Source organism: Coregonus clupeaformis, chromosome 16 (genome assembly GCF_020615455.1).
Source record: "Coregonus clupeaformis isolate EN_2021a chromosome 16, ASM2061545v1, whole genome shotgun sequence".
Classification (NCBI taxonomy): Eukaryota; Metazoa; Chordata; class Actinopteri; order Salmoniformes; family Salmonidae; genus Coregonus; species Coregonus clupeaformis.
In genome coordinates, this window is record NC_059207.1 from 11,106,869 (window position 1) to 11,129,558 (window position 22,690).

The following is a 22,690-nucleotide window of genomic DNA, read 5'->3' on the forward strand; positions in this document are numbered from 1 at the left end:
GTCCTTCACAGTTTTATTTGAGACGACTTTACAACCATCAAGATGAATTGTCAGATTTAACAGAAGATCTCTTTGTTTCTTGGGACCTAGAACAAGCATCTCTGTTTTGTCCGAGTTTAAAAGTAGAAAGTTTTCAGCCATCCACTTCCTTATGTCTGAAACACAGGCTTCTAGCGAGGGCAATTTTGGGGCTTCACCATGTTTCATTGAAATGTACAGCTGTGTGTCATCCGCATAGCAGTGAAAGTTAACATTATGTTTTCGAATAACATCCCCAAGAGGTAAAATATATAGTGAAAACAATAGTGGTCCTAAAACGGAACCTTGAGGAACACCGAAATGTACAGTTGATTTGTCGGAGGACAGACCATTCACAGAGACAAACTGATATCTTTCCGACAGGTAAGATCTAAACCAGGCCAGAACTTGTCCGTGTAGACCAATTTGGGTTTCCAGTCTCTCCAAAAGAATGTGGTGATCGATAGTGTCAAAGGCAGCACTAAGGTCTAGTAGCACGAGGACAGATGCAGAGCCTCGGTCTGACGCCATTAAAAGGTCATTTACCACCTTCACAAGTGCAGTCTCAGTGCTATGATGGGGTCTAAAACCAGACTGAAGCATTTCGTATACATTGTTTGTCTTCAGAAAGGCAGTGAGTTGCTGCGCAACAGCTTTTTCTAAAATTTTTGAGAGGAATGGAAGATTCGATATAGGCCGATAGTTTTTTATATTTTCCGGGTCAAGGTTTGGCTTTTTCAAGAGAGGCTTTATCACTGCCACTTTTAGTGAGTTTGGTACACATCCGGTGGATAGAGAGCTGTTTATTATGTTCAACATAGGAGGGCCAAGCACAGGAAGCAGCTCCTTCAGCAGTTTAGTAGGAATAGGATCCAGTATGCAGCTTGAAGGTTTAGAGGCCATGATTATTTTCATCATTGTGTCAAGAGATATAGTACTAAAACACTTAAGTGTCTTTATTACGAATTGGGGTTTAGATAAGGATTTTATATGTTTATTTTATAGCAAAATAATGACCAGCCCTGTAGGGTTCACATACTTTCAAGCAGCACTGTAACTATGTGACCTAACCGGAGAAACTCTCTAACCCTAGTTGTAATGAAATTACCTGGCCATCTTGAAAGGTGATATTCCCAGAAGCGGGAGTGAAGTCATCGAGACTGGCAGTGATTGGCCGAGCCTCCCAGTACACCACCACTCTCCCAGTCCTGCCAGCCAATCGCACCACTGCTAGACGGAGGACATTTCCGGGCGGAGCCACCTCATAGGCCAGCACCTCTCCGGACTCTTCCTAAGAATTAGACACAGAAACAGAGTTGAAGCATTAACATACCTATTTGTGGCATAGCTTTCAGATAATCTCTAAACCTTAGAGCATCATGTAGTTACTGTTGTAAGGTGTTGTGATATACTTTAGAAAGGAATGGAGTGTTATATTCAAGGAGAATAAAGGAATGGAGTGTTATATTGAAGGACAATTGTGGGCAGAGGTAGTAGTGTAAAGTATTACCTGGGAGATGTTGAACTGCAGGATCCCCCGTGGGTCATCGTTCTCCTGGATAGTGACCTCTGCCACCTCCATGCCAGGCCTCTTCACACTGGGTTGGGCCGCCCCAGTCAACCCCCCCACCAGCTCCACGCCTGTGATGTTCACCAGGAAACTCTCAGCCAGCTCCGGAGCCTCATCCTAGTTGATATATATATATACACACACACACACACACACACACACACACACACACACACACACACACACACACACACACACACACACACACACACACACACACACACACACACACACACACACACACACACACACACACACACACACACACACACACACACACACACACACACACACACACAGCCCTCAGCTATGGAGGACCTGACCAACACTGTGGGATATGGTTGCCTGCTAAATCAGGAGAAAGGAAAACAATTTCTAATGCCCAACCCATGAATGCTGGTAGTTTCAGAGCACATAGAAACCAAGGCCATGTTTTCAAAACTTCCTCTCACTCTTAACAAAACACAATAATAGTTACCATTAAAATAGCCACTCAGCACTGCAATTTACTAGGAACAGATGTATTCTGATGGGAGATAAGTCGTTGGTTTCCTCAGTGGCAGGCCAACACTGATGGTTTTAGACCTAGTATAGGCCTTAGCTGTAGGCAGAAAGCAGCCAGAACAGGCAGAAAGCAGCCAGAACAGGGAGAAAGCAGCCAGAACAGGGAGAAAGCAGCCAGAACAGGCAGAAAGCAGCCAGAATATGCAGAAAGCAGGCAGAAGAGGCAGAAAGCCATGCTGTCTGCTGAACCAATCTAGATTTACACTGCTGGGGTGGAAGAGGAGAGGGAGAGGGAGAGGAGGATTATAGGGCCATGTCCCCAGTCATCCCAGGATGAGTCTTGGTGATGGTTTGTCGATAAAGTAATATTCTATACATTTCTATTCTATTCTATTCTATTCTATTCTATTTTATTCTATTCGTACCGGTAGTATGGTGATGGTGATGAGGGCAAGGGTGGCATTCTCCTTCATGATGACGGTGCCCTCCCGGGGTGTGTAGTCCTGTGGGGCGCTGGCCTGGTTGGAGGGGGGCTTGGATAGGGCTGGTCCTGTCTGGTAGTGCACTGCCACCTCCCCAGATGCCTCCTGCTCCCTCACAATGGTCAGGGTGACATTAGTGGGACTCTCTGGGGTGAAAGCAGAGACAAACATGGATAAGGAGCATTAGACAACTTACCTAAACCTCATAGCCTGTGCAAGGACAGAAACAGATTGGATAATATGTAGTAATGAGTCACATCAACGTCATAGTGCCTGTCAAATCAAGTTGTGATCGCTCATGACAACCTATTTTACACAAGTAACCAAACACTTCAGTAGCTTTAAAAATGTTCATTGTTCAAATATGGTTTATTTTTAACTATACACATTAGAAGAAAAGAAAAAAATCACTGTATAACAATACAAACAGCTGGTCCCTTACTCTGAGGCTCCTGTGTGAGGAGGTACTGGGAGTCCAGGTGCCAGCCTATCACCCCGTAGGGCGAGCCGTTGGGCAGGATGGTGAGGAGGGCCTGTGCTCTCTGGGGGTCAATCAACGCCCCCCTGGAATGCTGGTCTAGGCCCACAGTGATGACATCCAGCAGGGTGATGGTGACCCTCTCCCTCAGCTCAGGGATGATATCCGCTATCACGGTCAGAGAGATGGTAGCCATCACCTGGCCCGGGGAAAAGGTCACCTGAGAAACACGGTAGAGGACAGCAGGGTGGATGTCTGTTCCTCTGTAGCTCAGCCAATCCAGGAAGTTAATTCGCAACCAATGAACTAAACTAGAAATGGCACATCAGTGAGTTGTTTTGTATCTCTTCTATTTCTCTATTTCTAACACATGCTCTGGAAGTTAGCCATGAGAGAGAGAGAGAGAGAGAGAGAGAGAGAGAGAGAGAGAGAGAGAGAGAGAGAGAGAGAGAGAGAGAGAGAGAGAGAGAGACAGCAAGAGAGAGAGAGACAGCAAGAGAGAGAGAGACACATAGAGAGACAGAGACACATAGAGAGACAGAGACAAAGAGAGAGAGAGAGACTCACCACTCCTGACGTGGGAAAGATGTCTTCCAGACTGCCGTTGGCTCCCCAGTGGACGGTCAGTCTCCTGAATGTCCCTCTCCTCCTCTCAATACTCAAAGAGATGGGGTTGCCCTGCGCCAACTCCTCCACTTCCACAGATAGAGATCCCTGGAGAGACAGCATCAATGTCAGTGCGTTCTGTAATATCATAAAGATGTTTCCCATTCAACTGTATTGGAACATCACGGTATAAAAATATGAACATAGAGCGTTAGCACTATAAATACTATGTATGTATAGATATATAAATTCAAGCAACAGAAACCTATTTAGAAATTCACTGTAAATCAGAGTTAAACAACAGAGGGTACCTGTGTGAAGCCTACGACTCCATGGGCGTCATCATTGGTTGGAATAAGCACGGTCACCTGACCACCAAAGCCAATCTCAGCCCCTCCCTTGGGATTCTTCAGGACCACCCGGAACTGTTCTTCCTCCTCTGGGACATCGTCGTCGATGACGTTCACCGCCATCTCCAACTCCCGATCACCGGGCGCAAAACGCAACTTGCCATAGCTGAGAGTGAAATGCATTACGGTCAGAGAAGACAGCCACTGAAGAATGAACAAAGAACAACAGACTCAAGTGATGACGTAAAAGGACAATTTACTCAAAGTTTGATCAAACATATCTCCAATGCCTCTGGTCTGAATGTAAAGGGTTGCCATGGGAAAAGTGGGGCACATCCGTACCTGGGTATGAAGTCAGAATGGTTGGAGACAGAGGTCAGCTCATACATGGTGGTGCCTGAGGGCTCGGTGGCTGCTAGGAAGCTCTTGGTGGTGTTGAAGTAGGGGAGAGGGAGAGAGAGGAAGTTGGAGGCTGGAGGAGACCTGAGCACCAGGGCAAACAGGCTGATGTCAGACCTCCACGTGTACAGCGCTGAGCCGTTCCTCCCTGCCAGCAGGACATGGGCTATGAGACACACAGAGAGACACAGAGAGAGTTTGTACTTTAACTATTTGCACATTGTTACAACACTGTATATATATATACATAATATGACATTTGAAATGTCTTTATTCTTTTGGAAGTTCTGAGTGTAATGTTTACTGTTAATATTTATTGTTTATTTCACTTTTGTTTACTATCTACTTCACTTTCTTTGGCAATGTTAACATACGTTTCCCATGCCAATAAAGTCCTTAATTTGAATTGAATTGAATTGAGAGAGAGAGAGATACAGAGAGAGAAATGTATATATAGAGAGAGATATATATAGAGAGAGATATATAGAGAGAGATACAGAGAGTGATACAGTGTCATGCCTTTAGTGGGGTAACCAGGAGTCAAAATGTTAAAGAGATGTCTGAGTGAGAATAACTCACATTTTGGCTAAGCATCACGTACTTAGGTGTCTTTGAATTAACATGGTCATCGTCGTCATCATAATTATCATTTTAATAATCATCATCATCATGATTGTCATAATTTGTGGCAACTCTGATAATATTGATTGAATGATAATACACAGAGTTGACCCGTGTGGAGAACAACGACCAGCTGTGTGTGTGTGTGTGTGTGTGTGTGTGTGTGTACTCACTGATTCCTGAGGGTAGAGTGAAGGGCTGGGCAGAGGCCAGGCCAGGGTAGGGGATAGACTGGCTGTGCTGGGGGAACTGCTGCTGGGGTCCCCATACAAACACCTCACAGGAGGAAGAGGAACCTGGGAATAAAAACACACACATGGACAGATGGACACAGCTTTATGTTAGCAGTCTGTTCTTTCTTCCACAGGCGGTTCTGTTACTTATGGGCCAGGCAGACACAACCAGCTACTATAAATGACATCCCCTGAGCCTGCCTGTGGTTTCCCAATGGCCTACTAAAGTGAGCCTTCCAGTAGACTCACATCATAGAGGCTACCTACTTCAATTATGTGGATTGTGGTCCGTGGTGTTTCATCAAAACGTCCATAACTACATGCTCCAATATACATAAGGACTTTTGTGACCTTACACCCTCCCATCTGTGCACACAAACCATGTTCTGTCAACAGTGGATTGGGGACACATTAACTATGCCTGGTAAGTATCATATCTGTAGTACACCATCTCTGCACCACATAAGCCACTTCACCATCTCTGTACCACATAAGCCAGTTCATCATCTCTGCACCTGTTGTGGAAAATAACCACTATACTTTATTACAAATAAGGTCTTACAGAGTTTTTGTTGCATCAAGAAATGACTTTATTAAAGTTTTCAACGAAGCCGATACCAGTCTGCAGAGTGGCACACATCCTTACGGTCTCCCTCCATCTTATATAGTCCTCTTCAGTTTTCCCGCTCTGTTATTGCTCCACACCCACTTCCTTTCTCCCTGAAGACGGCTGAACTATTACTCCAACCAATCACTCGCTCTCCTGTCTTGCACACACACTCATGTTTAGTTTAAACATGACAAGGCCCTAAATTACACAAACCTCACCCCCTCATGCTGTAATCAATCAAGAAGATACCAGGGAGACAAAGGTCTAGCCCAAACTCTATTCAACCCTGGTGCCGCTCCCTTCACTGTGTTTGAAGAGAGAGTCAAAAGGCCACAAGCTAGTTTCAGTCTCTCATCAGATAAGACAGCCATGGATTTAAGTAAGAGCAAGTAATTTGACCCTAGGGCAGATTTCCTCTCTACTCCCCCACACACACAGTGAAATGTCCCAATTAAATTCCTAGCCCAGTAACAAACAATTCTAACTCAATGTCCGTGATTAACCCAGTTCTATCTCCTAATTCATTAAAGAATACACATCACACCACATAAGCCAGTTCATCATCTCTGCACCACATAAGCCACTTCATCATCTCTGCACCACATAAGTAACTTCATTATCTCTGCACCACATAAGTCACTTCATCATCTCTGTACCACATAAGCCACTTTACCATCTCTGCACCACATAAGCCACTTTACCATCTCTGCACCACATAAGCCACTTTACCATCTCTGCACCACATAAGCCACTTTACCATCTCTGCACCACATAAGACACTTCATCATCTCTGCACCACATAAGTCACTTCATCTCTGCACCACATTAACCACTTCGCCATCTCTGTACCACTTAAGCCACTTCATCATCTCTGCACCACATAAGTCACTTCATCATCTCTGCACCACATAAGCCACTTTACCATCTCTGCACCACATAAGCCTCTTTACCATCTCTGCACCACATAAGCCTCTTTACCATCTCTGCACCACATAAGTCACTTCATCATCTCTGCACCACATAAGCCACTTCACCATCTCTGCACCACATAAATCACTTAATCTCTGCACCACATAAGCCACTTTACCATCTCTGCACCACATAAGCCACTTCATCATCTCTGTACCACTTAAGCCACTTCATCATCTCTGCACCACATAAGCCACTTTAACATCTCTGCACCACATAAGCCACTTCATCATCTCTGCACCACATAAGCCACTTCACCATCTCTGCACCACTTAAGCCACTTAATCATCTCTGCACCACATAAGCCACTTCATCTCTGCACCACTTAAGCCACTTCATCATCTCTGCACCACTTAAGCCACTTCATCATCTCTGCACCACATAAGCCACTTTAACATCTCTGCACCACATAAGCCACTTCATCATCTCTGCACCACATAAGCCACTTCATCTCTGCACCACTTAAGCCACTTCATCATCTCTGCACCACTTAAGCCACTTCATCTCTACACCACATAAGCCACTTCAGAGCACACAGAGAATAACCAATAAATACAAAATGCACCGTAGCAAAATGTCAACATAGAAGATTGTAGATTGCAAACACAAATACAGAGGACGTGGTTCTTAGAGAAGGTCACGTGAGGTCACCTTCAGTGACGACCAATAGGAGAGTGTCTGCTCCCTTGTTGAGAGACTCCACTTGTTGAGCTCTGCTGCCGACAGGCAGAGGCCTAGGGTTCTGGAAGCGCCCTTCACTCCACTGGAACAGCATACAGCCGTCCCCCGTCTCTCTCCTCACACAGACAGACAGGTAGAGGCTGGTTCCATGGGAGAAGGGAGACACGCTGAGGACACCCTGAAGCTCCAGGCTCTGATGGACAGCAAAGACACTTCCGGTCCGAACAAACACCTGGTAGAAACAAGACGAGTTAGCTACTAGCTAGTTGAGATCAACTCCAGGTGGTGTGGTCTCTATCCATTGGCCGTTTTGATTAGAATGGCAATCGTAATGTGGTGATGTGCTAACCTGGCTCTCCCTTGGGTCTATTGAACCTGTTCTATTATGGATATCATGTCCTAGATCACCTGTACTGTACAGGTATGTCTCACAGGTTATAGCAAGTTCATTTTAACCCCCAAACTCACCTGGCTTGAGGCAATCAAGTAGTCTCTTCTTTCAATGGAGAAGTGTTTAACATTAAGAGCTTCAACAGCCAGTGTTTGTTCCTATGGGGAAAAAGTTTGATATTGAATAGAATGAATACACTACTCAACATTTGCCAATGACATGGAGTGACTGTCATAGAGAACTAATCATAGGAACAGAAGGCCAATGAGTGATTGATTTATAGTAAGTAATTGATTACTATGTAGATCTTACATCATCTCTACAGGCAGAAAACACATCATAAGGACCACAAATGAAAAGACAAGAGTCAAGTACAAAAAGTAACAGGCTTCACCAAGGTTAGATTGAGGTCCTGTTGCACTCTGAACAGGCTCAGGTTGACAGCAGGGGAGTCAGGGTGGGCGGTGTGTGTGATCGCTACATAGGATGAGCCGTTCACAGAGAAGCCCACACACACCCTAGGGTCCAGGATCGTCACCGACTGAAAACGAGAGAGAGATCATGGTATTATATTTATTTTTTTATATTTTAGCAGATGCTCTCATCCAGAGGGACTTACAGGAGCAATTAGGGTTAAGTGTCTTGCTCAAGGGCACATTTAAATTTTTCACCTAGTTGGCTCGGGGATTCGAATCAGCAACCTTTCGGTTACTGGCCCAGCGCTCTTAACCACTAGACTACCTGCCGCCCCATATTGCAATCATCAGTCATCATGATATACTGTAGATAGACTGATGCATATGTACAGTGGGGAAAAAAAGTATTTAGTCAGCCACCAATTGTGCATGTTCTCCCACTTAAAAAGATGAGAGAGGCCTGTAATTTTCATCATAGGTACACGTCAACTATGACAGACAAATTGAGAATTTCTTTTCATGAAAATCACATTGTAGGATTTTTAATGAATTTATTTGCAAATTATGGTGGAAAATAAGTATTTGGTCACCTATAAACAAGCAAGATTTCTGGCTCTCACAGACCTGTAACTTCTTCTTTAAGAGGCTCCTCTGTCCTCCACTTGTTACCTGTATTAATGGCACGTGTTTGAACTTGTTATCAGTATAAAATACACCTGTCCACAACCTCAAACAGTCACACACCAAACTCCACTATGGCCAAGACGAAAGAGCTGTCAAAGGACACCAGAAACACAATTGTAGACCTGCACCAGGCTGGGAAGACTGAATCTGCAATAGGTAAGCAGCTTGGTTTGAAGAAATCAACTGTGGGAGCAATTATTAGGAAATGGAAGACATACAAGACCACTGATAATCTCCCTCAATCTGGGGCTCCACGCAAGATCTCACCCCGTGGGGTCAAAATGATCACAAGAATGGTGAGCAAAAATCCCAGAACCACACGGGGGGACCTAGTGAATGACCTGCAGAGAGCTGGGACCAAAGTAACAAAGCCTACCATCAGTAACACACTACGCCGCCAGGGACTCAAATCCTGCAGTGCAAGACGTGTCCCCCTGCTTAAGCCAGTACATGTCCAGGCCCGTCTGAAGTTTGCTAGAGTGCATTTGGATGATCCAGAAGAGGATTGGGAGAATGTGATATGGTCAGATGAAACCAAAATATAACTTTTTGGTAAAAACTCAACTCGTCGTGTTTGGAGGACAAAGAATGCTGAGTTGCATCCAAAGGACACCATACCTACTGTGAAGCATGGGGGTGGAAACATCATGCTTTGGGGGCTGTTTTTCTGCAAAGGGACCAGGACGACTGATCCGTGTAAAGGAAAGAATGAATGGGGCCATGTATCGTGAGATTTTTGAGTGAAAACCTCCTTCCATCAGCAAGGGCATTGAAGACGAAACGTGGCTGGGTCTTTCAGCATGACAATGATCCCAAACACACCGCCCGGGCAACGAAGGAGTGGCTTCGTAAGAAGCATTTCAAGGTCCTGGAGTGGCCTAGCCAGTCTCCAGATCTCAACCCCATAGAAAATCTTTGGAGGGAGTTGAAAGTCTGTGTTGCCCAGCGACAGCCCCAAAACATCACTGCTCTAGAGGAGATCTGCATGGAGGAATGGGCCAAAATACCAGCAACAGTGTGTGAAAACCTTGTGAAGACTTACAGAAAACGTTTGACCTGTGTCATTGCCAACAAATGGTATATAACTAAGTATTGAGAAACTTTTGTTATTGACCAAATACTTATTTTCCACCATAATTTGCAAATAAATTCATTAAAAATCCTACAATGTGATTTTCTGGATTTCTTTTTCTCATTTTGTCTGTCATAGTTGACGTGTACCTATGATGAAAATTACAGGCCTCTCTCATCTTTTTAAGTGGGAGAACTTGCACAATTGGTGGCTGACTAAATACTTTTTTTCCCCACTGTATATGCAACACAAAGCAAGGCAGTTTTCTAAAAGCTATTATGGGTGAGTGGTTAATGTCTTCCTTCCCTCGTTGATCACTACCCCTTCATCCTTTCTGGCCTCTTATGCAGTTCAACTACTGTGCTTTCAGAAAGTATTCACACCCCTTGACTTTTTCCTAAATGTTTTGTGTTACAGCCTGAATTTTAAATTGATTAAATTTAGATTTTCTGTCACTGGCCTACACACAATACCCTATAATGTCAAAGTGGAATTATGTTTTTAGAAATGTTTACAAATTAATTGAAAAGCTGAAAAGTCTTGAGTCAATAAATATTCAACACCTTTCTTATGGCAAGCCTAAATAAGTTCAGGAGTAAAAATGTGCTTAACAAGTCACTTAATCAGTTGCATGGACTCACTCTGTGGCAATAGTGTTTAACATGATTTTTGCATGACTACCTCATCTCTGTACCCCACACATACAATTATCAGTCGAGTGGTGAATTTCAAACACAGATTCAACCACAAAGACCAGGGAGGTTTTCCAACGCCTCACAAAGAAGAGCACCTATTGGTAGATGGGTAAAACAAAAAAAAGCAGATATTGAATATCCCTTTGAGCATGATGAAGTTATTAATTACACTTTGGATGGTGTATCTGTCACGATCGTCTTGAAAATGAGCAGACCAATGCGCAGCGTTGCGAGTGAACATGATGACTTTAATACGAAAAGCACGTCAATACAAACAAAAGACGAAAGTGAAGTCCAACAGAGACAAAGCCTGAACTTGGAACAAAAACCCACAACCCATATGCAAACACAGACCGAATAAATATGGCTCCCAATCAGAGATAACGAGCCGACAGCTGACACTCGTTACCTCCGATTGGGAGTCACACGACACCAATCAACGACCTAGAAATAGACACACAGAACTCCCAACCTAGAAATAAACGTGACAGACATGCAAACATAAACAATCACCCAAAACCCAACAAAACAACATACACCCTGGCTCAAATACACAAGTCCTGGAGCCAGAGTGTGACAGTACCCCCCCCTAAAGGTGCGAACTCCGGGCGCACCAGCATACAGTCTAGGGGAGGGTCTGGGTGGGCGTCTGTCCACGGTGGCGGTTCTGCCCCTGGTCGTGCTCCCCATCCCACCTTAGTCACCACCCGCTTCCCTAGCCTCCTCCACATTACCACCCCCAACTACACCCCACTGGGTTAATGGGCGGCACTGGACTAAGAGGCATCACCGGACTCAGGGGCAGCACCGGACTAAGGGGCAGTACCGGACTAAGGGGCAGCTCCGGACTGAATGGCGGATCCTGGCTGGCTGGCTCTGGCGGATCCTGGCTGGCTGGCGGATCCGGGCTGGACGGCTCTGGCGGATCCGGGCTGGACGGCTCTGGCGGATCCTGGCTGGACGGCTCTGGCGGATCCTGGCTGGACGGCTCTGGCGGATCCTGGCTGGACGGCTCTGGCGGATCCTGGCTGGACGGCTCTGGCGGATCCTGGCTGGACGGCTCTGGCGGATCCTGGCTGGACGGCTCTGGCGGATCCTGGCTGAACGGCTCTGGCGGATCCTGGCTGGACGGCTCTGGCGGATCCTGGCTGGACGGCTCTGGCGGATCCTGGCTGGACGGCTCTGGCGGATCCTGGCTGGACGGCTCTGGCGGATCCTGGCTGGACGGCTCTGGCGGATCCTGGCTGAACGGCTCTGGCAGATCCTGGCTGGACGGCTCTGGCGGATCCTGGCTGGACGGCTCTGGCGGATCCTGGCTGGACGGCTCTGGCGGATCCTGGCTGGACGGCTCTGGCGGATCCTGGCTGAACGGCTCTGGCAGATCCTGGCTGGACGGCTCTGGCGGATCCTGGCTGGACGGCTCTGGCGGATCCGGCTGCTCATGGCTGGCTGACGGATCTGGCTGCTCATGGCTGGCTGACGGATCTGGCTGCTCATGGCTGGCTGACGGATCTGGCTGCTCATGGCTGGCTGACGGATCTGGCTGCTCATGGCTGGCTGACGGATCTGGCTGCTCATGGTTGGCTGACGGATCTGGCTGCTCGTGGCTGGCTGACGGATCTGGCTGCTCATGGCTGGCTGACGGATCTGGCTGCTCATGGTTGGCTGACGGATCTGGCTGCTCATGGCTGGCTGACGGATCTGGCTGCTCATGGCTGGCTGACGGATCTGGCTGCTCATGGCTGGCTGACGGTGCAGGCTGGGCGGCTGGCGGTGGAGGCGGACCCCAGCCTCGGAGAGTGGTCATCACCTCCCGCAGGGCGGTTCTCATCTGCAGGAGCTGCTCTTGCTGGACCCGAACCTGGGCTTCCAGTCTTGTACGGGCTGCGTCGGCTCCTGCTGATTCCATCGCTGGTGTATGATTCTGTCTGGCGGAAGGCTCTAGCGGCTCCTGTCTGGCGGAAGGCTCTAGCGGCTCCGGTCTGGCGTAGCACACCGTGGACCTGGTGCTTGGAGTAGGAACAGGCCGGTCCGTACCGGGAACACACACCACTGGCCTCAACCGAGGATCAGGAACGGGCCGGACCGGACTGGCAACACACATCAGTCCTTCACGCCGTGCCACAAACACTTCCCTCCCTCTACTCGCCAATGGCTCCCGTACTCCGTTAGCCTTCTCTCCTTTTCTCCCTGTGGCAGCTTCCTGCTGCCCAGCCGCCCAAGCCATGTGCCCCCCCCCAAAAATTTATTGGGGTTGCCTCTCGTCCTTCCGACGAAAAACCTGCTGCCGCCGATGCTCCTCTCTCGCCAGGGCCTTGATCTTCCCCCAAGGTCCCTTGCCCCCGAGCATGTCCTCCCAGGACCACGATTTGCCCACCTGGGCCATCGCCAGCCTCTCGATCTCCTTACCCGGCGCCTCCACCCATGTCCAGTCTCTTTGCTCCTGGACACGCTGCTTGGTCCTTTGATGGTGGGTTTTTCTGTCACGATCGTCTTGAAAATGAGCAGACCAATGCGCAGCGTTGCGAGTGAACATGATGACTTTAATACGAAAAGCACGTCAATACAAACAAAAGACGAAAGTGAAGTCCAACAGAGACAAAGCCTGAACTTGGAACAAAAACCCACAACCCATATGCAAACACAGACCGAATAAATATGGCTCCCAATCAGAGATAACGAGCCGACAGCTGACACTCGTTACCTCCGATTGGGAGTCACACGACACCAATCAACGACCTAGAAATAGACACACAGAACTCCCAACCTAGAAATAAACGTGACAGACATGCAAACATAAACAATCACCCAAAACCCAACAAAACAACATACACCCTGGCTCAAATACACAAGTCCTGGAGCCAGAGTGTGACAGTATCAATACACCAAGTCACTACAAAATACTGGCGTCCTTCCTAACTCAGTTGCTGGAGAGAAGCAAACCGCTCAGGGATTTCACCATGAGGCCAATGATGACTTAAAAAAGTTACAGAGTTTAATGGCTGTGATAGGAGAAAACTGAGGATGGATCAACAACATTGTAGTTACTCCACAATACTAACTAAATTACAAATTGAAAAGAAGGAAGCCTCTACAGAATACAAATACTCCAAAACATGCATCATGTTTGCAATAAGGCACTTAAGTAATACTGCAAAACAAATTGGCAAACAAATGAACTTTATGTCCTGAATACAAAGCGTTATGTTTGGGGCAAATCCAACACAACACATCACTGAGTACCACTCTTCATATTTTCAAGCATGGGGGTGGCTGCATGGTGTTATGGGTATGCTTGTCAACGGCAAGGACTAGGGAGTTTTTTTTATGGGGATTAAAAGAAACGGAATAGAGCTAAGCAGAGGCAAAATCCTAGAGAAAAACCTGGTTCAGTCTGCTTTCCACCAGACACTGGGAGACAAATTCACCTTCCAGCAGGACAATAACCTAAAACACAAGGCCAAATCTACACTGGAGATGCTTACCAAGACAACATTGTATGTTCCTCAGTGGCCCAGTTACAGTTTTGACTTAAATCGGCTTGAAAATCTATCGCAAGACTTGAACATGGCTGTCTAGCAATGATCAACAACCAATTTGACTGAGCTTGAAGATGGTTTAAAGAATAATGTGCAAATATTGTACAATCCAGGTGTGCAAAGATCTTAGAGACATACCCAGAAAGACTCACAGCTGTAATCACTGCCAAAGGTGATTCTAACATATATTGACTCAGGGGTGTGAATACTTAAGTAAATGAGATATTTCTGTACTTCATTATCAATACATTTGCAAACATTTCTAGAAATATGTTTTCACTTTGTCATTATGGAGAATTGTGTATAGATGGGTGAGAAAATAACAAGTAAAGGGATATGAATACTTTCTGAAAGCACTGTATGTAGTTCAACTACCGTACCTATGTAGTTTAGCCTATCAGAGGTCAAGATGGAGCTTATTGCTTAGCCTACCAGAGGTCAAGATGGATCTTTTGCTTAGCCTATCAGAGGTCAAGATGGATCTTTTGCTTAGCCTATCAGAGGTCAAGATGGATCTTTTGCTTAGCCTACCAGATGTCAAGATGGAGCTTATTGCTTAGCCTATCAGAGGTCAAGATGCAGCATATTGCTTAGTCAATTACCATATTGCTTACAGCTGTCACATCCTCTCCGATCTCCACGTACTTAGGGCATAGGGTCTAAGGGTCGATTTGGGATTGGGCCATAGGATGATGTTTAGATACATCACTAGATTACCTGTATAGGCACCAACACCCCCTGCCACCTGTACAGAGTGGCGTGAGTCTGGCTGGAGTTGCCAGGGGAGGACCTGTCCAGCCTCATGGCCAGAGGAGAGGCTCCACCAGCCAGGGAACACCAGCCTGAGGTGGGGGTCTCTGGGAAGATCTGATACACTGCCATCACTGGAAGACTCCCCTCTGAAAATAGACTAGTATAATCACTGTATATTATGGTGAACAGATGAACACAGACCTGGAACTGAAATGACCACTGGATTGTGTACTGAGGGTATATGACATTAACTGCTTGCAGAAATGAAGTTCCTAGCCCATCTTACCCATGGCAACAGCTGTGTCCGACTGGGTATCCCACTCCACACTCACCGCTGCCTCCAGACCGTTACTGCGGGACACAGTCAAGAACACAGTCCTACCGCCCTCCTTCCCCACCACAGAGCTGTCAGTCCTGCAGAGATAGAAGTACGACGTGTGTGTGAGCGTGTGTGTGTAGATGTGTGAGCATGTGTGTGTGTGTGCATGTTTGTATGTGCGCTTGGATGTGTGTGGGAGCAGTGCTTAATTGGAACAGGATCCGGCACCTCTCAGTCCTGGACTGTTTTGTTCCGGGACAGGTACCTCTCATGTCATGAAAAATTATGTTCTAATAAAAGCGATCAAAGTTTGTTCGAGTTGCCTCTTCGTTACGTTTTGTGAAAAAGTAGATTTTTATCCCAGGCCTGATATTCTAAGAGTTGATTCGGGTTGGGTGGGCCTGGTTTATGGTTTGCGTAACATTGTAACCTATGTTTGAGACCAACGCGTGGCCGTGGCTGTGAGTAGTGCGCCTGTATCTCTCACAGAACTAGAATGAGATTCACTCTCCCTCTCTCTGCTCTGATAGACACGAGCCTGCAACTCTCATCTCTCCAGCATTGTACTTCATCATTTATTTATTTATAGAATCATAGTGAAGGGTTCTGGAGAAGCTGCAGCACCCCTGATGAATTGAAATACATTTGCCAAAGTTATAGAATAACTGCTGTCTGTTCAGAAATAAATTAAATAATTCAGAATGTCCTACTACACCATGAAAATGCCCATAATTTAACCACAGAGGATCAACGGCTTCTTTTGAAAAACTGCCTAGCTATGGATTGTGTGGAGCCCAATAACAAGGCATAGCCTACAGTCGGGAACGAGCAGCAAATCTGTCAGTGAACAGCATGCAGACAGAACAAGGCCTTTCGCAATATTTCAAATACAATCGTGGGAAAACACAGGTTGGAAACCAAATGGCTCCTGCTGAAAAGAGAAGACTCTAATCTGTCTGCTGTAGGCTAGCAAAATATTTGATCAACTTCCAAATATTGTTTTACAAAGTAAAACAAGAGCGAGATATAGGCTTTTGGCACGAACGTATCGGCCATCACCGTTGAGTGAGCTGCGCATGATCGGGTGAGTCAGTGAAACTGGAAAGCATGTTTAGGACTATAAATTTCCTCCTCATATTGTAGCTTACAGTATGTCTCCCCACACCTAGGCTATTGATGGATTCAAGGCTGTTTTTATTGATTTCAGATTCTCAGTTTGTCAGTGTCAAAGTAGCCTGTCATTTCAATCACTTGTGCCTTATTAAAAAAGATTCTGCCAAAGTCTCCAGTCATGTAAAATTATGTAGAATTGAATTAAATAAAAAGGCCAAACTTTTCCCGGACCCAATTCTTTCCAGACCCTAAGCTACTAAAATGTAGATGCCTCTACTCTACGCCACTACGCCAATGTGATGATATGCATGCAATGGTGTATTATGAATTTGATTTTTTCCCCCTCATGTGTTCCGGTACCTCAGAACTCCCCAGGTCACCACCCTCTTGCGCTCACTTTTTGTTCCGGCACCTCCCGATTTACAAATTAAGCGCTGTGTTGGAGTGCTTGCTTGCATGTGTGTGGGTGTGCTTGCTTGCATGTGTGTGGGTGTGCTTGCTTGCATGTTTGTGGGTGTGCTTGCTTGTATGTGTGTGGGTGTGTTCCAGTGCTCGCTCACCTGTTGAGGGAGGGGGCAATGCGGAAGAGGCCCAGAGGGGCGGAGTTCTGCAGCACAGTGATGAGTGTGTGGAGTGAGTCTCCAAGCCGTGCCCCTCCAGTTGGACTGGACAGGGTCACGGTGAATGTCTCATTCACCTCAGGTTCAGCATCCAAAACTGCCCAGATCTCCAGAGTCTATAACATCAACACGTCAGAGAACATCAACACATCAGAGAACATCAACACATCAGAGAACATCAATGAGAATATAAAGTGCTTTATAGCACCCCTGACCTCTGTGCTTCCAAAGTATTGAAACACATCAAAAGAAGATTTCTAAACCTAACAGTCTTTGATATTCTCCAAATAACACGCCTCTTGCCCTTGCCTTTATATCAATTCAATCAATTATCCAATACATATCTTCAATCTATTCAATCAATTATCCAATATATATCTTCAATCAATTATCCAATATATATCTTCAATCTATTCAATCAATTATCCAATATATATCTTCAATCAGTTCTCCTCTATATCCAGACCACGGATTGGGCAACTGGCAGCTTTTTGTAGGCCCGCGGATCAATTTCCTCAATTTATTTTATTTGGAACCCAGTCGGGGTCTCAACTTACTGTTGAATGTTAGAATAGTAGAATACACAAGGTGCAATATTTGAAATTTGGTTGTGCATTAGCAATTTTTCTCTTGTTATGTCAGCCACAGACAGTCACTTAATTAGCCCATGTCAGCTAACATTTTTTTTTAGATTAGTAAATTAGTGTAGCCAGCTATCTGAACTTGCAGCAATCATGGTCAAATTGCTGAAGGGGGGCATTGATTTTGTTAGTCAACCTCACTCAGATATCACTTAAAAAACTGCAAACATTTCTCTCCACCCTTATGGCAAAATGTGTAGAATTGCATGAAATTAGTAATACAATTGCAACATCTTCTCTCTGCCCCATGGAAAAATGTGTAAAATTGCAGCAAACTTGCTTTAAAACTGCAAAATGTTCACTACCCCCCACTGCAAAAATTAGTAGAATTGCTCTAAAACTCAAACATTTATGTTTTTCTCTCGCTGTCAAGAGAGGGGCCGCTAAAATGTTTTGCTCGCAAGGTCCTTGGTTCCCCTGACCTTAAACTTGACTCCGTCCTCCAGCACCACAAAGCCCTGCCAGGGTATGAGGTCGCCCTGGGCCAGCGTTCCGTTGGCGTTGGTAATGGTGAACTGGACAGTGACGGTGCCGAAGTTGCCCTGGGGTGGGTCACGCACAACGTACAGGGTGGCCACGCTCTCCCCCAGCCCGGACAGCGACGTGGGCTCCCTCAGCAGGAAGGACTGGCTGCTGTTGAAGGATATGACACCGTGGCCGTCGTCGCTGGCCGATATGTTCACCGTTGCTAAGGAGACATGCGACAGGGAAGAAAGGGAGAGCAGTTTTCACCAGGGAGCATGTCGATTCTTGTGAAATCAACCAACAGTGTCATATTTCATGTGTGAAACCACAGGTACATAGACTAGTGTTTCCCAACTCCAGTCCTCCAGACCCTTGTCAGCACACATTTTTGTTGTAGCCCCAGACAAACTCACCTGATTCAACTCATTGAGGGCTTAATGATTAGTTGACAAGTTGAATCTGGTGTGCTTGTCCAGGGCTGCAATGAAAATGTGTACTGTTGGGGGTACTGGAGGACTGGAGTTGGGAAACGTTGCCGTAGACTATACAAAAATATAATATAAAACAGGAAGTGGTGTAAAGTACTTACATAAAAATACTTTAAAGTACAACTTAAGTAGTTTTTTGGAGTATCTGTACTTTACTTTACTATTTATATTTTTGACAACTTTTACTTTTACTTCACTTCACTCCTAAAGAAAATATTGTACTTTTTCCTCCATACATTTTCCCTGACACACAAAAGTAGTCATTAAATTTAAAAACAAGAAAATGGTGCCGTCTGGTTTGCTTAATATCAGGAATTTGAAATTATTTATATTTTTACTTTTACTTTTGATACTTAAGTATATTTGAGCAATTACATTTACTTTTGATACTTAAGTATATTTTCAACCAAATACTTTGAAACTAAATTTTCTATTAAGGTACAGTATCTTTACTTTTACTCAAGTAAGACAACTGGGTACTTTTTCCACCACTGAAAACAGGTTTAGTGAATGTGCGTGATGCTACAGGCATCCAGCACATCATACCTGTGGTATTGGCTCCCAGCTTTAGCCCAGGCGATGGATTAGCCAGAATGAGCTGGAACCTTTCAGCTCCCTCTGGAATGATGTCATCAATGATCTGCACCTCAACAAACTGATGCCTCTCTCCATCAGCGAAGTGGAGCATCTGAAGAACAAACAAAACGTGTGAACTCACAAGAGTCATGACGTGTTTAGTCTCATTGGTGGGGCCCAGAGTTTTCCCCGGTCAGATCACCTGGTCAGGGAAAACTCCTGGGCCACGTTCAGTAGCCAAAAGTGGCTGAACATTGCAGATAGAAATACCACAAATAGAGTGTACGTCAGAGAGGCATGTTTGTTCTACATAGCATATTTCTATCTGAACGTTCCAAAACGTTGCGTCCTGCTGAACACGCCCCTGGCCCTACATAATTGGTGGTTTAGTGTGTTAGGGGCATGGCCTCACCGATGGGGTGGCGTTGTAGTCCAGACCCAGCTGAGCTTCCAGGTTCTGAGTGTAGAAGAAGAGTGAGACGTTTCCGTAGGTCGCTGAGCTCCTGTAGACCACCAGGTTCAGCATGCCCATGGTCTCATTCACCTCAAAGCTACAAGGAAAAACACATAACCAAACATCAGAAGTGTCTGCCACCTGAGGTTGAACACCTGAGGGAATTCAGTGTCAGTGGGAGGGGAAATTCTATAGAGTACAGAGAGTGCTTCTGGGTATATCGACACAACTACAGGTGCTCTTAAAAACAGAGTACATATCGTAGGGGTAACACAGGAGGAAACAATTACTGAATGAGAGGCGGAGGCACTTACTTAGTATTTGTCCATTCAATTACACCTCGAATTCCATCATTGGCAGCAATGCTGATTTCTGCCACCAAACCCTGGGTGTCTGAAGAGGAAAGGCAGCATTACAATGGGAAGGGTAGCTCATATCCTAAAGTCTTGTTCAAGTAATATTATCACTCAAAAACTAGCATTAGCTTCAGCATGAACACTATGACAGCAAAAGCTGGGCCAGAGCATCTAAAGAGGAAATGAAGCACTTCTGTGACACTACATAGACGGGTTGGTTGTTTAGCAACAAAACCGACGCAAGCGCAACTATTGGACAAAACAGACGCGGTTGGCTTAGATTGTTGACAACGTGTAAGCTATATTTAGTCTCCAATGTTTGTTGAAAACTTAAATACATTTGCACAATGAGCACTTGTTGTCTCTCAAATACATCATTACAGTTGTTGGTTAGCTAGTTAGCGAATGTTTTGCCATATTAGCATAGACATGACATCAGTCAAAACAAGACATGGTATGAAGAACAAGATACAACTTTTTGTTATTGTTACTAGCTATTTGGCCATCCAGAATCACAACAACACACGGCCTTCTGTCCCATTGAAGTGTGTACATAATTTTTGGGAAATTGTCAGCTAACCATTCTATTAGAACTGGCGATGAGGGCCATTCACTTCTCACATGCAGTCAGCTGAGAGTCGGAGTATGTGTTGACTTATAATTTATCACTTATGACTTATTTATAATGTCCTTAGTAGCGCTGTCTCTGTCTGTCTGTGTTTGTCTGTCTGTGTCTCTGTCTGTGTCTTTGTCTGTCTGTGTCTCTGTCTGTCCGTCTCTGTCTCTGTCTGTCCGTCTCTGTCTGTCTCTGTCTGTCTCTGTCTGTCCGTCTCTGTCTGTCCGTCTCGGTCTCTGTCTGTCTGTCTCTGTCTGTCCGTCTCTGTCTGTCCGTCTCGGTCTCTGTCTGTCCGTCTCTGTCTGTCCGTCTCTGTCTGTCTGTCTCTGTCTGTCTGTGTCTCCGTCTCTGTCTCTGTCTGTCCTTCTCTGTCTCTGTCTCTCTCTGTCTCTGTCTGTCCATCTCTGTCTCTGTCAGTCTGTCTCTGTCTGTCCATCTCTGTCTCTGTCTGTCCGTCTCTGTCTATGTCTGTCCGTCTCTGTCTATGTCTGTCCGTCTCCGTCTCTGTCTGTCCGTCTCCGTCTCTGTCTGTCCGTCCTGTCTGTCCCTCTGTCTGTCTGTCTGTGTCTCTGTCTGTCTGTCCGTCTCTGTCTGTCCGTCTCTGTCTGTCCGTCTCTGTCTGTCTGTCTCCATCTGTTTGTCTGTCTGTCTGTCTGTCACTCTGGGCACAGGTTGCATGAGGGCCATTTAAAGCGTTTGGTTTGGCCATCCCATTGCTCACCACCCAGTGTTTTTCAGCTCAACCCAAATCCCAACAGCCCCTCAAGGGAGATATCAATCATAAGAATTGTAACCATTGAGTGCTGGCACATGGGCCTGTGTCTCTCCAGTCTGTGTAGTATTCTGTCTACTCATCATTTTCTTAAGTTACCCATTCATAAAATGGGTTATGGTTAGGATTACGCAAGAGGCAGTAGTGGCAAGGAACTTTTGCATATATTTGCAAAACTGTACCCGTTTAATGTATTGAATCTACAGTGAATTAATCCATTATGCCATACTATACAATGCTATGCATAATACTGTATGTAAGAAACACTACATACATGTATATGTTACCTTTTAGTGTAAATTATAAACTGGGTGGTTTGAGCCCTGAATTATGATTGGCTGAAAGCCATGGTATATCAGACCGTATACCACGTGTATGACAAAACATTTAGTTTTACTGCTCTAATTACGTTGATAACCAGTTTATAATAACAATAAGGCACCTTGGGGGTTTGTGATATATGGCCAATATACCACGGCTAAGAGCTGTGTCCAGGCACTCCACGTTGCGTTGTGCGTAAGAACAGCTCTTAGATATGGTATATTGGCCATATACCACACCTCCTCGGGCCTTATTGCTTAAATATACAACGTCTACTCATCAAACAGAAATAAATAGCAGAAAGACTAAAGGAGAAAAAAAGGTGATAAAACCACACAGAATACAAATCATAGAATTACACAACATTTAACAGGAAAGGGGGAATCTGCAGTTCATAACAGGAGGTTTATGGCAGACAACAGAATAGTTGGAAAACCCGGAGAATTACATTTAGAACTAAAAGTGATTTGTAGGATCTCTGTGGGAAAATGCACATTTAGAATGCTTTATGATTTACATAGTTGCCCATTTGGGACTATGCCAAACCAGCGTACCTAGTTTAGGAGCAGGTGTGATGGTGGTGATGAGTACTGCAGACGTTACGTTGACCAGGAAGAATTCCTGCAACTCAGGGATGTCATCCTGGAAAAATACCATTATATAATTTGTATGACATTTATAGTGTATGAAAACTAAGAAAACTCCAATGAAATCCATATACATCCTCCACGCCTTCCAGAGCACCAACAGAGCCAAATGAGAGAAGTTTGCTGTGTGGGCCAGAGTTGGGTTAAATTCCATTTCAATTCAGTCAATTCCGTAAGTAAACTGAAATTCCAATTCCCCAAAAATGCATAGAGAGGCATTTAGGAAAATTG

At 45.4% G+C, this 22,690-nt stretch overlaps 1 protein-coding gene across 1 annotated transcript in view; it reads right to left on the bottom strand.

The window, feature by feature from the left end:
• The window catches only part of LOC121584425 (adhesion G-protein coupled receptor V1-like), a 197,916-nt gene that overhangs the window by 120,454 nt on the left and 54,772 nt on the right, over positions 1 to 22,690 (bottom strand). The window contains exons 38-56 of the mRNA XM_041900302.2: positions 22,367 to 22,454; positions 20,062 to 20,140; positions 19,706 to 19,844; positions 19,264 to 19,405; positions 18,187 to 18,452; positions 17,064 to 17,239; positions 15,358 to 15,485; positions 15,036 to 15,217; positions 8,307 to 8,453; positions 7,990 to 8,070; positions 7,492 to 7,753; positions 5,202 to 5,324; positions 4,351 to 4,573; positions 3,970 to 4,174; positions 3,620 to 3,766; positions 3,017 to 3,272; positions 2,518 to 2,720; positions 1,529 to 1,705; positions 1,127 to 1,309 (exon numbers count right to left, since the gene is read on the bottom strand). Of these exons, the coding sequence (XP_041756236.2) occupies positions 1,127 to 1,309; positions 1,529 to 1,705; positions 2,518 to 2,720; positions 3,017 to 3,272; positions 3,620 to 3,766; positions 3,970 to 4,174; positions 4,351 to 4,573; positions 5,202 to 5,324; positions 7,492 to 7,753; positions 7,990 to 8,070; positions 8,307 to 8,453; positions 15,036 to 15,217; positions 15,358 to 15,485; positions 17,064 to 17,239; positions 18,187 to 18,452; positions 19,264 to 19,405; positions 19,706 to 19,844; positions 20,062 to 20,140; positions 22,367 to 22,454 (3,207 nt within the window). The remainder of the gene's footprint in view (positions 1 to 1,126; positions 1,310 to 1,528; positions 1,706 to 2,517; positions 2,721 to 3,016; positions 3,273 to 3,619; positions 3,767 to 3,969; positions 4,175 to 4,350; positions 4,574 to 5,201; positions 5,325 to 7,491; positions 7,754 to 7,989; positions 8,071 to 8,306; positions 8,454 to 15,035; positions 15,218 to 15,357; positions 15,486 to 17,063; positions 17,240 to 18,186; positions 18,453 to 19,263; positions 19,406 to 19,705; positions 19,845 to 20,061; positions 20,141 to 22,366; positions 22,455 to 22,690) is intronic.